This window comes from Callionymus lyra, chromosome 4 (assembly GCF_982586985.1).
Source record: "Callionymus lyra chromosome 4, fCalLyr1.hap1.1, whole genome shotgun sequence".
NCBI classification, from domain to species: domain Eukaryota; kingdom Metazoa; phylum Chordata; class Actinopteri; order Syngnathiformes; family Callionymidae; genus Callionymus; species Callionymus lyra.
The window spans coordinates 28232314-28249001 of NC_141821.1; the positions used below are offsets into that span (position 1 = coordinate 28232314).

Below are 16688 nucleotides of genomic sequence, written 5' to 3' on the forward strand. Positions count from 1 at the left end.
ACACAACAGCAGGGGGAAAAAACCTTGTATACTGGTGATATAGATACTTGGCCAATAAAGTTGTTTGATTCTATTTAAGTCAGGGAAACTCTAACCTACTCCCACATTCCAAGAATATACGTTCGTTAATACGTTAAGTGCCAGTATTCAATATGTTAAATTGAGCCTAGAATAATAAATAGTATTTAAAATGTATTAATTTCGCCAAGATATGACGACATTATGCTAGATTCATGTGCAGTTGTTTTTTTCATAATTAGCTAAATTAATCACGTAAAACCAATATATTTGCACAGAGTATCGCCGTAAAAATTATTTTCTGTGAGTGAAATACGCGTTTATGGGAGTAGAGATAAATTATGAATTACATGCATGTTTTTTTCCCACTAACATCTGCAACTGGTATCGATGAGAGTAGGCTTTACCCACTATTTAAATAGCCCTTGAACGCAACATAAACGTCACTGTTTTTAGGGAAGCTGCTCTCCCGCTGACAGCGTGCGCTCGTTTGCTGGAACAAAATAATCCAAACTCCTGTAAATCCGACTCGTCTGTCGACTGAGGTAGAAATTTCATTGTGTTTGAAGTTTGTGTTTCGTAATTCGTCGATTAGCGCTGCTAGGAAAGTTTTGCGCAACGCAAACTTGTTTAGGGGGAATTCCGAAACTCATAGCTAACGTTGTTAGCCACGGAAGCTAACAAAAACATCGCTGGCTCAAATCACTGCGTGAGTTCTCGCCGCACAAAATGTGTTCCTGTTGAAGATACATCGATCAAAGTGGATTGTTACGCGAATAAAACTCATTACAATTATTTAAATCTAACCTTTGGTACGGCTAATGGTGGCGGCTAATCTTAACTTTGTGTAAAATGAAAGTTGAATGTGTTTTTCTGCGATATTCAGTGCAAATAATCGTACAACTAATGATAAATTATTGGACGTTATAACCATCCACAGCTATTTAGTGGAAGACAGTTGTGCACGATAGCGCATAGGCCTTGTGATCGTGTGTTTCCTGTGCCAATGAAGGTAGTCGGTAAAATCTCGATTCAAACTTCTCTTGATAAAACAATGTTCAAGAAGTGATCAAGCTGTTATCAGACTCTTGTTTACCAAAAACGCCAGGAAAAAATGCAGATGAAACAAGTTAAATATTTCACCCCAATATACCCAGGCAGAAACAAAGACTGCCTTGTTTTATCAAGAGAAGTTTGAATCGAGATTTAACCGACTACCTTGGTGTTTCATTGGTGCAGGAAACACACAATCGCAAGGCCTATACGCTGTCGTGCACAACTGTCTTCCACTACATATTTGTGGGTGGTTATAACATCTATTAACGTATATTAGTTGCACTGAATGTTGCGGTAAACTGGCGTCTGATAACAGCTTCACCATTTCATTACTATGTCTATCGAAATGTGTAACGTTTTCATTAAAATTTTCAGATTTTCTCTTCCTCTTGCCTACCGCCTGGGCCGGTGAGGATGGACGATTATAACCCTGAGGCGAGCCAGAGCCTTCCTCTGAGCCAGGACACGTTTTCTGCATTATGGAGTAATATTTCGAATCCTCCCGAAATCCCCTGGAGAGCGGAACAACCGATGGACGACATTGTAAATATATTCTTTCTTCTTTTAGGCCCGGTCGGTGGCCACATTTACTTTGCCAATGACAATTTTACAATTATGTCACTTCTATTCTATTCTTTCTCGGCAAGTGGTTCTGCTTTTAAAAGTTATAATTTGCTTTTTAAAGCAATGTTTCGCCCCAAATCCAAACTTCACTTCTACATTTTCGAGTAATATGTTGCTTTTACAGTTGCATGCAAAAATGTATGTTCGTTTTAATGTAGCGGCTAAATTATGCATTTATCTCTGGGTCAAGGTGAACAACCTCCACCACTGCATATGTATTTCTGGAAGACGGGGTGGTCGTTCACCTTTTACCCAGAGACAACTTAAGGCTTAAAAACTTCCAAATACTACTAAGGTCATCTTCTGTGTTGTCCATTTGTATTGAAGCCTCGATGTGAAGACTTGTCCTGGAAAACTTGAATAAGTCTGTATATTTTAAGTTTGTTTTTAGCGGACGCTGCTGGGCCATAAGTCTAAATCTTCACTTGAAATGTTCTCGAAATGTTTTCGTTCCTCAACTTGTGCAGACGCTCAACAGCGAGAGCGCTGCCCTGCACATAAATTTGCACCAACATTATTCTTACAGAAGAGACACAGTCTGTTAGATTAGTCTAACCGGCTGGAACTTAGTTTGTAGCTGTGCAGCGCGCATGTCTTCTTTACTTTCAATTTACACGGGATTAGTATTATCACCCGACGTCTGTGTTTGGTGAACACTGCAATCACTCAACCCTTAGTGAACATGAGGGTGAGTAGAAAATGAGTGAATTTTGATGGAACTATCGCTTTAAATGGTAAATCAAAATATACCTTTCCTTGTTCTATGCATCATTGAGGAAAGTGTAATGTACATTTAATATTTCTCTCCTTTATGTCTGTCATAAATTGAGTATTCCTGGATTCTTTTTTTTAAGATTTACATGCTGTTAACATGTTCTGTACATGCATATAAACGGGCTTGAATTAACCTTTTTTGTCAACCTTCTTTGTTGCAGTTTTTAGACGACCAATCCCTGGCAGTATTGAACTACTTTAGTTTGCCACCGGAGGTGTCCCCTCAAGATGTTGCTGCACCTCAAGCCCCAACGGTCCCCGTCACCACCGATCATGCAGGCGAATTTGGATTTGGGCTTCAGTTTCAGAAGAGCGGCACTGCCAAGTCGGTCACCTCGACTGTAAGCAATCCCAGGAACAAACTTTATTTCCTACATTATTGCATGCAAGTCAAGAACAACGTTTTTGCAATTTGGTGAATATTTAGATTGGTTGATTGGAGAGAATATTTATGATGGAGCGAAGTGTCTCAGCTGCTGCTCACACTCTCCATCATATTTTCAACGAGAATTGCAAGGTAAGATGGTTAATGCACTAAAGGCATTTGAAAGAATGAACCAGCAAAAGGAGGATGTGCCTCCGGTTCAGACATCTGTCACTTGTCACGATTTGATACGTTGGCCACTGATTTAATTCATGAATCTAAAAATAAGGCCATAATTGGAATTAAAATTACATTTCCAAACGTCTTTTAAATGTGATCACATGACACTTAAGATGTTATGTTGGTTTCAAATCTCAACAAATTAGGTTTTTAATTAAATAAAGGTTACCACTTACTGATAGACATACAATCACGATAATGGAACTAACGAAACCGTGACGTAGTTTCAGCCTGCTCTCACAGTACGCTGCAGTTCTACTGTAGCAACTTCACAAAAAATATTTACATTGCGCAACATGGGAACGATTACATTCATTAGGTAGGTAAATGGAGTATCAGGCAATGTGTGCTATAATACTTTGTTCAAGCAAATTGAAAGTCAAGTTTGTTGGGGATTTAATTTTAAATTGTATTCAAGTCTTGAAATTAAGTTGCCTTATGTGGGAGGCAGCCTGCTATATATGATGTTTTAATTTTCAAGAGATGTGTTCGATTTATAGTCTGCATATATTTATTTTGCATACTTTTTTTTGGCCAAATATTTCCCTAATAAATGCAAAGAAAAACTAGTGTTCTAAAGGACCGATGATGTGTAATCCTCATCAAAGAATTTCCAAATTGCATAACGTACACTTCATAAAATAAAATGGAGGGCAGAAATGGACGTAAACCACAACTGCTTTTTGCGATTATTCGGTTTTGTTTTTGGCTGGTTCTAAATTGACATTCATTTTTATTGAAAGGCTAATAAGAAACTAAAAGCAAGCTAGTTTGTTTGAGGAGAAGGAATTTAAAATGTGTTTTTTTATCTTTACAGCATTTCTAGTAATCTTCATTACAATATTGATCACAAACTCTTTTTTTTTTTTTCCCTTTCGGACAAAAATCATGCAGCATCTGAGTTTATAGAATGCTTGCTCGACCACTAAGTGAAAATGAGCAAACGTCTGCCACAATGGCCTCTCTTCAGACGAAAGCTCAGCAGTTGTTGAACAGTGAAATCTGCATGTATTTGTTTCACTTTTCTCTCCCAGACATGAGTTGTGCACACTTTTGTTAGTATTTAAGTTAATAAAATATAAAACTAAAAAAAAAAAAATCGGATCTGCTCAGATTAAATCATCCAGTGAGTGTTAAAGTCATTCAAACAACTATGTAAAAAAAAAAAAGTCTTACCACAGAACTCTATGAAATAATCTCTCGAATCGCTCCTCACTCCATTCTTTGTTGAGTCCAATTCATTCTGGTTGTTCGCTAAGTTTTAGGTTCAAGGGTGACTGCGTTTCAAGAGCCAATAGCATCCGTGTTTCTTCAGTGACTCGGCAAACATCATGCCGTCGTTGGTCAGTTTAGGTTAGGTTAGGGTGATCTGAGCTGCTAGTCCCGCCCCTCAAGGCGCCGGTCTCTGGGAGAGCCGTAGTCTGGCTTCAACTGGGTCCTGACATGACGGGACATGTTCCTGAGCTGCTTTCCTGTCCTCACCAAAGATGGATAAACGGCTTTCCACAGTTTTGCAAAAACTCTTTTGACGTGAGTTACTTTGCAGCAGAGATCTGATGTCTGTCCTCTTTCATTTTCAGTATTCGGAGCAGTTGAACAAATTGTTCTGTCAAATCTCCAAAACGACTCTCATCGAAATCCTTGTCGCAAAGGAGCCTCCCCTGGGGGCCGTGCTCAGGGCCACAGCCGTTTACAAGAAGACGGAGCATGTGGCCGACCCGGTCCGTCGATGTCCCCACCACCAAAATGAAGACTGTAGGTCTATCATCATCTTTGTCTGCCTGCTGAGCATCGGTGCGACCTGAAGTGTCTCTTCTGTGCAGCTGCGGAACACAAGAGTCACCTCATCAGAGTGGAGGGGAGCCATCGTGCAGCTTACTTCGAGGACCCCTACACCAGCAGGCACAGCGTGACCGTGCCTTATGAGCCTCCACAGGTAAGACCTTTAACTTGGAAATAATCAAAACCTTTAACAACTGTATGTATCATCTGAAATGCTTTTTATAGTTTAATTTTGACCATAACCTGGAAGTTTAATAAAAACAATTTGTTGATTTATTGTGATTCATAATCATCATTTGAATATTAATTCTTATAATTTTAATTATAGGAGTTTGTGTGTGTGTAATGGCCGTTGAATAGCATACAGACTCTTTTTTTTATACAACTGTGGTGTCAAACTCTGCAGCTGTGAAGGACTGTATGGTGATGGCAGTTTTTAATCTGAAGAAAGAGGTGGACTACTCGATATGCCACCCAAGAGTCTTGTATCTGAGAGAACATGGAGCTTCTGACCTGTCGAAGAGCTCCAACAAGCCTACATGTGATCTAACTTGCACAGAACCAAGTCTTGCTTCTCATCTAACAGCTGGGCTCGGACCACACCACCATCCTGCTGGCGTTCATGTGCAACAGCTCCTGCATGGGTGGGATGAACCGGCGGCCCATCCTCACCATCTTGACTCTGGAGAGCCAAGAGTGAGTTTTGTTCTCCTGGCGTCATCTGCTGAGGTCCAGAGGTGTTGAAGGTGTTCATGTTCCTCTGTCTGTAGAGGCATGGAGCTGGGCCGTCGCTGCTTCGAAGCTCGCGTCTGCGCCTGCCCTGGTCGAGACCGAAAGACAGAGGAGGAGAACAGCAGGAAGACTCCCAGTGGAAAACAAACAAAGAAGCGCAGTAAGTATAGTTTAACAATCACATATATGAACGTTTTTGTTTATGTTTCGGCCTTCAGTCTGAAAGAACCTGTCCTTTATTAACAAAATAAACTGGTTTGCTTTTTTTAAGCCCACTTCTTTTTGTGTCTGCTCAGAGGTTTTCCACTGGAGGTGGATCTCATGATTCGATTCCCATTGTTGGGATATGGTGCAAAACTATTTAATTCAAAATCATTTCTGAATTAGTCAAATTAAAAAAACATCAAACAACTGTTGCACAAAGGCTAAAGATTCATATTTCTTAGTCAGTACTTCATAGTAAAAAAAAAAGCTGGTAAATAAAAGTTGTGACCACTTGAAGCTGGCAGAGAACTTTGTGTGTCCGTTGATCTGCAGCTGGCGACATACGATCCACGAAGTCCAACCCTTTTGATTAGAATACTAAGCTTACTCATGTTTGTGTGTGGATGTTGAACACAGTGATCATTCTCTTGTATTGTTTAACCTGGACTTCATCCCTGAACCTAAGCCTTTGAAAGTTAGGTCTCAGAGGCGTGTCATCTCAGACGATACTGCAGACAGTTTTTTTGCTATGTTTGACCGTCTTTCCTTTGATGACTGCCCAGACGTGGACAGTTTGATTCACTGTTTCACTGATCATTGTGTTGAAATACTGGATCAAGTGGCACCTGTTAAATCGAACTTGAAAATTCAGAAAAAACAGTGCCCTTTGACAAATGAAGATCTCCTGAGTCTGAAGAGACTTTGTCGAAAGACTGAGCGTCTCTGGAAGTCCACTAAACTTGAGGTGCATAGACTTCACCTCAGGGATCTGATGACTTCTTACAATGAGATGGTAGAAACTGCTAGATCTGATTACATCAGAAAACTGGTAGCAGCAAATAGGAATAACCCCAAAGTTTTGTTTGACACGATTAATTCTCTCGTGTCTCCTGCTCCTCAAATCACGCCTGTCTTCTGTGAAGCTGACAGCAATGCATTGTTGAGATTTTTCATTGACAAAATTAAATTGATCAAAGAGAAAATCTCTCCCCCTTTGTTTGGAACCCCTACTGTCTCTGAGCCCCTCTCCTCCTCTTGGTCCTCCTTCACTGCTGTATCTTTGGGTGATATTTCGGCACTAGTGAACAAGATGAAACCCTCCTCTTGCTCAGATGACGTCCTTCCGTGTAGGCTTTTTATCAAAGTATTTGATGTAATTGGCCCCTGGGTTACCAATATGGTGAACCTCTCCCTTTCCACAGGGGTTTTTTCCCAATGCATTTAAACATGCCATTGTGGAGCCTCTACTCAAAAAACCAGGCTTAGACCCAACTGACTTCAGTAATTTCAGGCCTATTTCTAAGCTCCCTTTCTTGTCCAAGATCTTGGAGAAGGTGGTGTCTGAGCAGCTGTCTTTGTTCCTGGATCAGAGCGACATCCATGAGAAGTTTCAGTCTGGCTTCCGTAAACATCACTCTACGGAGACAGCTTTATTGAAAGTGTCCAGTGACATCATGATGTCGGCTGACTCTGGTAAATTCACTGTTCTGGTTCTCTTGGATCTGTCCTCAGCCTTTGACACAGTTGATCACCAGATCCTGCTGAGAATACTGAGGGATGAAGTGGGACTGTCTGGGTCTGTGTTAGAATGGTTCTCATCTTACCTTTCTCGGCGCAGTTTTAGTGTATCTGCCAATCAAATGAGGTCTGAATCGGCAGATCTGTTGTGTGGAGTCCCTCAAGGTTCTGTTCTGGGTCCTTTATTGTTTTTGCTGTACTTGATTCCCCTCGGTAAAATCATTCAGAGATTTCCAGATGTTTCTTATCACATTTTTGCTGATGACATCCAGCTCTACTGCTCTTTTGATCCAACTGAGCCCCAGAGGCTGAACAGCTTAGTCAATTGTTTGCTAGACATCAAACAATGGCTGAGTGAAAACACTCTACAGCTAAATGTGGACAAAACTGAAACACTGGTGATTGCTCCTGATGATAAGATTCCAGGGTTGAGTCAGTACTTGGGTGACTTAGGTCAGTCTGTCAAACTGAGCCTGAGAAACCTGGGTGTTGTATTTGATAAAGACATGTCTCTTGTTCGACATTGCAGAAAACTAACCAGAAACTGTTTCCTTCAACTGATAAAAATCTCTAAACTTGGGAAAATGTTGTCTGAACATGATCTGGAGCTTGTAATCCATGCATTTGTTTCTTCTCGTCTGGACTATTGCAACAGTTTGTTTTCATGTCTTAACAAGAAGGAGCTGTCTCGTCTGCAGTTGATTCAGAACTCTGCAGCGAGAATTCTGACCTGCTCAAGTAGAAGAACTCACATCTCTCCGGTCCTTAAAACTCTTCACTGGCTTCCAGTTTCTTTCAGGATCAACTTTAAAATTCTGGTTCTTACTTTCAGAGCTATTCATGGTCAGCCCCTCCTTACATCACTGATCTGATCCAGCCTTACACCCCAGCTCGGGCTCTGAGGTCTGTGGATCAGAATCTACTGATGGTTCCACGCACACGGTTCAGGACCAGAGGAGAGAAATCTTTTCAGGCTGTTGCTCCTAAGTCTACTGACTCCTTTAACAAACCTCTTAAGACGTTTCTATTTGTTCAGGCTTTTCCTTGAATTTCTCGAACTCCTGTGTTGTTCTCAGTATTATCTTGATCTTTAAAGTATGTACTTTTTTGAGTATTGTTTTGATTGTTTAAGCGCTTTGTGACCCTGGTCTCGAAAAGCGCTATATAAATGAATATTACTTACTTACTTACAGTATCCATCCTGCTGTGCTGACCAAGGTGGAGGCACATGCTCTATGAGTGAGGCTCCTCGGTGATGAAAGGAACTGAAATAATACTGAAACATTTCTTAACAAAGTTATCCATCAGAACACTTTACTGAGAAATGGAGATGAGACTGAAAGCTTGGCAGCCATGTTGCTGTAGTTGAAACATTACTGCATACATATGTTGCAAAGATATAATCTCTGACTGTACTGATGATCTTTTGTCCGCCCAGAGAGCGCCGCTGCAAGCACTGAGGCCAAGAAGAGCAGATCTGCCTCCAGCACAGAGGATGACGAGGTGTACACGCTGAACGTATGTACTAATTTTCTTGATCTGTTTTGCTTCATGTATCCGCTCACTTCATGATCTCTGCAGGTTCGAGGAAGAAAGAATTATGAGATGCTGAAGAAGATCAACGATGCTCTGGAGCTGCAAGATAAAGTGTAAGAGTCCTGCTGGCTACTGTACTGTGGTGTGTGATGCATGTCATCAAACCTGTCTTTTTATCCATCACCAGAAAGAACAAAAATACTGTCAAAACCGAGATGCCGTCCAGTGGGAAGAGGCTCCTGCAGAGAGAGGAGAGGAGCGACTCAGAATGAAGATTCACTCTGATGCCATTTTCTTTAACATACAACTTTTTTTCTACTGCCGATTACGTTTTTATCCGTTTTCGTTCCTTGTCTACTACTTGGCCATGTTTTTATACCAACTTGAGGCAACACTGGGGGCTATGGGTCGTTTCTGTTAGACCATTTTTTTTTCTATTTTATATTTTTGCATGCATTCCTTTTTCATATTGACACGGATGTCAAAATAAAATCTAATCATGAAGATGTCGTCATTGGCTTGTATTTCTCATGTTATTCTGTACGCTCATGTTTGGAGTGGAGGTTCTCAAGAGGAGTTTCCTTGTATTTTAACATCTATGTTTGTGTGTGTCGCACAACAGACTTACGCACACTTAATGGAAGTTGTCTTTTTTTAATAGATGGTTATAACGGGTCAATTTCCTTACATTTATGGTGCCTAACTATCGTCTCTGACTTGTGAAGCAGGAGGTAAATGTGTGTCAGTCAATTACAATGACTGATGCGTTGGAATTGTTGTAGAAACATTTTGATGTATCAATTCTAGCTCTATGACTAGACACTGGTGTTCCGTACAAATGTACGACATGTTCTTGAAAATACAGTTTGCAGATAATCTCTTCCCACTGCGGGAGAATGACACAATGTTTTTGTTGGCGCCATGGACGGAAGGAAAATAACTTCTATGAGAAAGTGTGGGATTCTTTCTATTTTTGAAACTTTTCCTTCGATCGTATATACATAATTATCTGAAACTCTGCTAATATGAAATGTTTCCTTTCCGGTTCATTCGCCCCGTAATCTCCCGTGTACTCGCGCACGTCAGATTTAAGCCGCAAGTGTCTCCGAATCTATCGCGGAAGCGTCGCATTGTTGAATCCAGTGTGATTCTGTGTCTGCAGAGAGACGATCGCATTTTATTAGAAGATACCAAAGATTGTTTCGGTTCAAAAGACGCTCATAGGCACAGTGACAACAAAAAGGTAAGATTTGTTTTACAACACGTTATTTTTTTTTTTTACCTATTAACGCGGAAATAATGAATTTGCCGATATCCAAACCAACGTTACCTTCAAAGTTATTTTATTGTAATAAACCGTTTTTTTTTTTCAACCACATTGAATTAAGAAGAGGCATGTCGACGATTGCACACACTTTCAACTTGTCAAGTTTGTTATAAGACGCCATGCATCTTTGAATTTGGTCAACAAAAGTTGGTGACGTTTGATTGAGAAACGAAACTCATGTTTCACTGCCATGTCCGGTTCTCCCTCGCTAATACAGATGTGAAACCAAACCACATGATCAACATGTTTTATCTGTATTCAAAATGCTTTAATATGTTTAACCGATTGAGAAAATAAATGCATTTTTTATTTGAACCTTTATTATGCAGGTTGTTAAAAAAAATTCAAAGTTTCATGACCTGATGAGGATTCGTTTTTTTATTTTCACTATTCCTCTTTTTTCCGACTGTCCCTTTTTGAATCAATATCAAATATATATTATACAGTATATATAAAGATGAACAGAAATCATCAGTCAACAGAAATGTAACAGTGAAGTGACCCTGGGAAAACGTTGGTTTAGGGTTATAACCTTCTCCTCAAAATCCTTTTATTTCTACAGACTCGAAAATGTCCAATAAGAGTCTTCAAGTATGTCACTGTGGATGGTCCAAAGTGACAAGTTATCAGGGCCTGAGAATTCATCAGGGAAAAAAAGGATGCACACCGAATACAAGCCAAGAAAACGACTATTCAATGTTTTCCTTGAGCTCTCCAAGAACTGCGCCGACGTCTTTGATCAACTTGGAAAATCCTCTGCTGGACCGTTTGATTTACTCCACAGACGGTGTGTAGTGATGCAGACAACTTTGTCTGAAAATAGATGGATCAAAACGTACCTCTCTGCTTTACCTTTAGTATTTTTAGGATCATCCAGTCTGCATATGTTTCAGGGACCTGTAGCAGGACTTGTTTTGTTTTAATAACCACCAAAAGTGAGGTTTATCTTTGTCACACAGGCCCCCCCAGTGACTGGAGCATCATGGATCAAATGACTCATTCGGGTGTGGCGGGAAACGCCCAGTCATCAACGGCATTGTCCACAATGAACCCAGGCTTTCGGAATGGTCCACCTTTGCCCCATCTTCAACACAACTTACTTGAGGTGCCTAGTTCAGATTATTTTCGATGAACAGTGTCCATTAGAAAATGGCTTAATTTCATGACAAAATAATTTAATGTTGTTCATGATCGGGCATTTGTCACCGAAAGACTTGGAATTTAGGTCTATCATGCACTGTTTGTATGTTTGACCCTTGGAATTTCAGTTTTAATGGATAATTACTGTATAGTCTGAAAGATATAACGTAGAAAAAAATCTGGATGGTCTCTTGACACATCAAGAAGCATGTCTCAGTCATGCAGTAATACACAATTTCAAAACAACTGCACACTAACGAAAATGAGTAAAAAAAAAAAATACAATATAATAATAATGAATTTAGCTTTATTAGGTTTTATTACATAGTTTTTTATTTTTGCTACTTTATTTGTGATTGATGGCCCCTCAAAACACCCACTGTATGAAATGTGGCCTCCAAGGAAATAATGTAGCCCATAACTGAAGGAGAGGGACTATCTCCAGCCTATCAGACACCACCCAGTGTTGCCTGCTTGCCTTGTTTGCTATCAAACTAGCATCTGTCTCACGCAACGCAGTTGAAAAACTGGTTTTAATTTACATTTAATTTGGCTAAAATTGACAATTGTACTGGAGCACATTAAATGGAGCTAGAAAGTAAAAAAAACAAACAAAAAAAACTAAATGATTCTTTCAGGGTTTTTTGCATAAAAATAAAGTAAACTCATGCGGACTTTTGCAACAGCTCTGATCATCAAAGTTTTTACTTAACAATGCCTCAAATCTTCTTTTTCTCTTTGCTAGAATCAATCCATCACCTGGAATCCTACCTTAAATGTTGCTTGTTTAGATGAGTTACAACTTGTCATATCAGGTTTGTATCTTTTCTGAAACATAATTTGATAGGATTGTTTCCATTTATCAATACCTTCCATCCAGGTCTTCCTCTATACCAACCACCTGACAACCTCAAGATTCCCTCTTCCCAGATGACTTTCCTACCACAGGTACCACCAAGAATAATTTTTGGAAATGTTCAGTACTTCATTAGGTCTTCGTAATGTCTATTTTTGTGGTTGTGGATTTACTTACTCGAGATAATTCTCATATAATGACTCTCATTCTCATTAATTATATGCATATTTTTCTTTTACCTCAGGTTTATATCTTTTCTTTTCCTTTAATTCTTAATAATTAAAAATATTCTTATCACTAAAAAACTGCCTTCATCTGCTTTTATGTATCTACAGTGCAGCATCAAAATCTTCACTTTTCAAAGTCTGTTTAATGTTTTTGTAAACAATGAGCTCTGGGCTTTGAAGGAAGGAAGAAGATCTTCTGCACGTGAGGAACATAAGTATGTTTAAACCACTTCCTTTGCTGTGGTAGATGGGTCTCTTTCAACGTCCAAGCACTCAAACTGTTGCCTCGACCTCAGGCCTGAAAACAGCTACAGGCGGAGCAGGTAAGATGTTGTCGTGAGTGTAAAAAGAAATGTTCTTTTCATCTCTTCTTCTTCTTCTTCTTTCAGAGAACCCACAAATAGAAGCTGGTAGAACGATGCTTCCGTACACACCTGCACCACCGGTCATTGAAAATTTCCTTGTTCATTTTGAAGAAATATTACCTTTACCATTACTAACATTTTTTAAGGAACCATAAAACAAAACACACAGACCTAACGAAACATGTTATGATTTATTTCAGGAAACACCGACACTAGATGGCGCTGCCACAACACACATGTTGAAGAAGAGCAATTCATGTTGGTTCTTTTTTTTATTATATTGTGTTTTTGGTTATATTTATATATATATACATATATATATATGTATATATATATATATTTATGTATATTTTTTGAGGCACATGTAAGTTCACTGAATAACGAGTAAATTACATACATCCCAACAGACTCTCGAAGTGAGGCGAGTATCGTGGACCATAGGAACCTTCAAGTCCTGATGGAAAACATGTCGACTGCGAAAATAAATTCAGGAAACAACAGCCACATTCTTCCCAATCAACCTAATCAAGAGATTGGAAGATCGACACTGGATGATTGGAGTAAAACACAGGTAGTGTTTATGTTGAACCTGCAGCAGACCTTTGAATGTGCCTCTACGAGATGGTGCTTGTTAAGAGGAAGCCTTTCATTTTGTGCATGACTTGTGTTGTGTTGTTGATGTTGGTCAGTTAAGTCCACTTTTTGCCTCACTCCATAGACCAGTAACGGACATATCTTATCTTTCTAAAAGTGTCAACAAATAAATATGTTAACTCTGCGTAAAACACCTCAGTGTTGAGCAGCACCTGCTATCTCTGAAGGCTTGTGACACATGATGAGACTTCATTTTGAAATAATAGAGGATTTTCTTCTTCTGGCCAGTAAACTGATGATAGATTCTTTTATTCATGATTTTACCAGGCGCTGATGTCAAGGGACCTGGACCGTCAACACAATGCTGACAATTCAGAAGCTGAAATACAGAACTTAAGTATGTTTTACAAATTGATTCTTGTGTGCAAACTTTGAAAATGTGTTTCACATCCTCAGCTTTTCAAACCCCTCAAGGAGATCCGAGAAATGCCAACAAGGTTGAACCAAGCCGCAGAAGGCTGGACTTCTCCGCTGACCAGCCAAAGGTGGAAGAACGTCCCGATGTTAACCTTTATCAACACTTTTCTGTCCTGACATCATTTCTTTATGTTGATGCTCAAGGTCGCAGAACAACTGACGAATGATGTGACATCACGTGATCAGAGAGAGAAAGAAAATGAAAAAACTTCTCAGAAACTCTTGAAGGTATTTAAACCATTAAAACCATTCAACACTATTTAAGTATTTTAATGATGTAGTTATTGGCAAACGTTTGTATCTTTCAAAGGCCAGACAAGACCAGCTGCGAGCCTTTTTACAACAAGAGACCCGAGGCAGAGAAAAGAAGCTGGTTGAAGTCAGATCCACAGTGAAAGATTGCACTGTAAGACGTGGAACATTAGAAATTTGACGAAGACACATTTGATGAAAAGCTACATGACCTGTAGGAGCATTTGGCAGCCGAGTGGTCGGAGATCGACGCCGTCTTCTTGGAGGTGATGAAGATTGTGGAGGACTCGTGGCAAAGAGCTCTTCAGCCTCTGGAACAACGGTTAGTCAAGTGAGGGAGAGTGACAGCGAGTGTGTGTCCTCTTTTAAGAGTTTTCCACAGTGTTATCATGGTGTAATATCAACTTTATATTATAAAATAATGATGTTTTTAGGAGTAATTTAGTTTTTAAAAGCTAGCTTTTGTAATATACTTTGCGGTGGACTACTACCTGATGACTATAACTCATGCAAAGCATCATGGGATAAATGACCAGGACAACCTGGAATAATAACAAGGTCAGTAGGATTTATACTGACCACACACTCAAAGTTGTGTGTCAATGTAAGAATGAAGGCTTGAAACAAAAACTACAAAGACGGCCCCCTGCAGGATGAACACGAAACTGCACATTTGTAAATATTTGCATGACGTGATCTTGTATTGTGCGTGAGTACTGCAATAGTTCACTTGGCTTTCATGGCTAAATGAAATATATTGTCTAACCCTTCATTATCAGGAGAATGGATGTGGAAAATGATTCTTCAGTCGTGGTCCAAACATTATCTCAAGACCTCGGAGATTTCAAAAAGAAGATGGAGGAAATGGAGCGAAACCCTGTTCAGGTTGGTCTGACCACAGTCTTATGGATCAGGCTTCATACTGTCCTCTTACACCTTCTTACCACGAGATGTGTCTTTTGCTGGAACATCCACACACCAGGTCCCCTCCATGAAGACCATGAACAAGTCCAAAGATTGGAAAAAGTTGTCGGTCAACACCAAGGTCAACTTTGGGACTCTGAGAACTACAACATCATCAATGATGGATCAAATAAACCAGAAGTTAGAAAAGCTTTCTAGCATTGGTGAGTCCAGGGATCTTTGTTACTTACACTGAGACAGAATCTAATCGTATTTTCCAACAGAAATCAACAGGATTCCTTCATTTGAAGGTTGGTCTTGAATCTCATAATTGAAATTCTGAGTCACGTAAAGGTCATGAGGTCAAGCCTTTTTTTTTTCTAGTGGACGTGAAGTTGGACCCCGAGACCGCACACAGTTGCCTGGTCGTTTCTCCAGATTGCAAGAGCGTACATGATGGAGGAAACAAGAAAGAGGGATCTGAGTCCCCAACTAAGTTCAGTGTCTTCGGCAGCATTCTAGCATCAAACAGGTTCACCTCGGGCAAGCACTACTGGGAGGTGGAGGTCACCAACAAGACCGGTTGGGATCTTGGGGTGGCTTCAGTCAAGGCCAATCGTAAAGGTCAGATTTCCCTTCAGTCAGACAAGGGCTATTGGATAATAGTGCACTACGAGGGCAACAAATTCGCGGCTATGTCCGTTCCCCCCACCAGTCTCTCCCTGAAGGACAGACCTGAGAAGGTCGGGGTGTTTGTGGACCATGAAGAAGGTCTTGTCTCCTTCTATAACGTGACACATCAGTCCCATATCTACTCCTACACTGGCTGTTCCTTCACAGAGGAGATCATGCCCTACTTTAGTCCACATCTCAGTCAGAACCAGAAGAATGCTGACCCCCTGATTATCTGCTCCGTAAAGAAGTAACTTTGACAAGAAATCCCTTCACATGATCGAACAGAAGCTGATGGTATTTCAGAGTATAGTAATCATTTAGACTTTCTTCTTTTTGTTGAAGTATTTTTCCAGTTCAATCAAAATCATTTTATTCTTCAAAAGTAATCTCTTAATTTTTCATCAGTAATGTCAGGTCTGGGGGAAACAATACCAGGACCCCCAGCAGTGTAAATAAATGCAGAACCAATAATACAAGTTAATACAAGTTAAATTGCAAAACATCATTGAACAAAACTATTGTAACTATAATTAACTGTGAAATATTTTTATAATGTAGAACAATATAATCTTAACAAGCTCTTAAAATAAAACCATTAATCATTGATTTAGGTGGAAACAAATATTTCTAAAGTTGAGTTGACATCATTTGCATTGTAATTTAAGTGAGGCACCTTAAAATAAACATAAAAACTATATTATATACTGTTGATAGTATATTTATTTCTGTTGTTTGCATCTTCCTTGTTTCTTATTTAGTCACCTTAATCTGGTGGGATTTACAAAATCAGAGACGACAACAAAATTGGTTGTGAAACCTTTCTCTTTCATGGTTGACAAGTGACCAGAAACAAATAAATGTCATGTTTTAATATTCAGGCTTATTCAGATTCTTTGATCATCCAAGTTGAATGTTTGCCAACATCTTAAGACTGTTCAGTGGCTTCATCATCTTTGAAGATGTTCGATTAAGCATTTGCTTCTTCTTCTCAGGTACAAAAACAGAATTGTAATTTTAATGAATC

At 39.6% G+C, this 16688-nt stretch overlaps 2 protein-coding genes across 4 annotated transcripts; both read left to right on the forward strand.

Moving 5' to 3' along the window:
• The first annotated feature begins 456 nt into the window (after nt 1-456).
• LOC148082356 (cellular tumor antigen p53-like) lies at nt 457-9354 on the forward strand. The gene is made up of 10 exons (XM_087789535.1): nt 457-563; nt 1450-1617; nt 2634-2813; nt 4657-4831; nt 4900-5012; nt 5445-5554; nt 5629-5750; nt 8751-8830; nt 8894-8961; nt 9036-9354. Exons 2-10 carry the CDS (start codon nt 1489-1491, stop codon nt 9118-9120), a joined length of 1062 nt encoding a protein of 353 aa, XP_087645661.1. The 5' UTR covers nt 457-563; nt 1450-1488; the 3' UTR covers nt 9121-9354.
• Nucleotides 9355-9805: 451 nt separating this feature from the next.
• LOC148082357 (uncharacterized) lies at nt 9806-16541 on the forward strand. Of its 3 annotated transcripts, none has more exons than XM_087789519.1 (18): nt 9806-10091; nt 10738-10962; nt 11135-11280; nt 12061-12130; nt 12196-12263; nt 12646-12721; nt 12788-12843; nt 12964-13021; nt 13171-13334; nt 13685-13754; nt 13832-13902; nt 13979-14062; nt 14145-14240; nt 14305-14408; nt 14866-14971; nt 15069-15213; nt 15274-15300; nt 15374-16541. In XM_087789519.1, the coding sequence occupies exons 2-18, from the start codon at nt 10746-10748 to the stop codon at nt 15913-15915; spliced, it is 2100 nt and encodes a 699-aa protein (XP_087645645.1). In that variant the 5' UTR covers nt 9806-10091; nt 10738-10745; the 3' UTR covers nt 15916-16541. The 3 variants fall into 3 exon arrangements, with proteins under 3 accessions (XP_087645645.1, XP_087645644.1, XP_087645646.1); XM_087789518.1 differs by having other exon boundaries at nt 9807-10091; nt 13814-13902; XM_087789520.1 differs by lacking the exon at nt 10738-10962 and having other exon boundaries at nt 9810-10091; nt 13814-13902.
• The last annotated feature ends 147 nt before the right edge of the window (nt 16542-16688 follow it).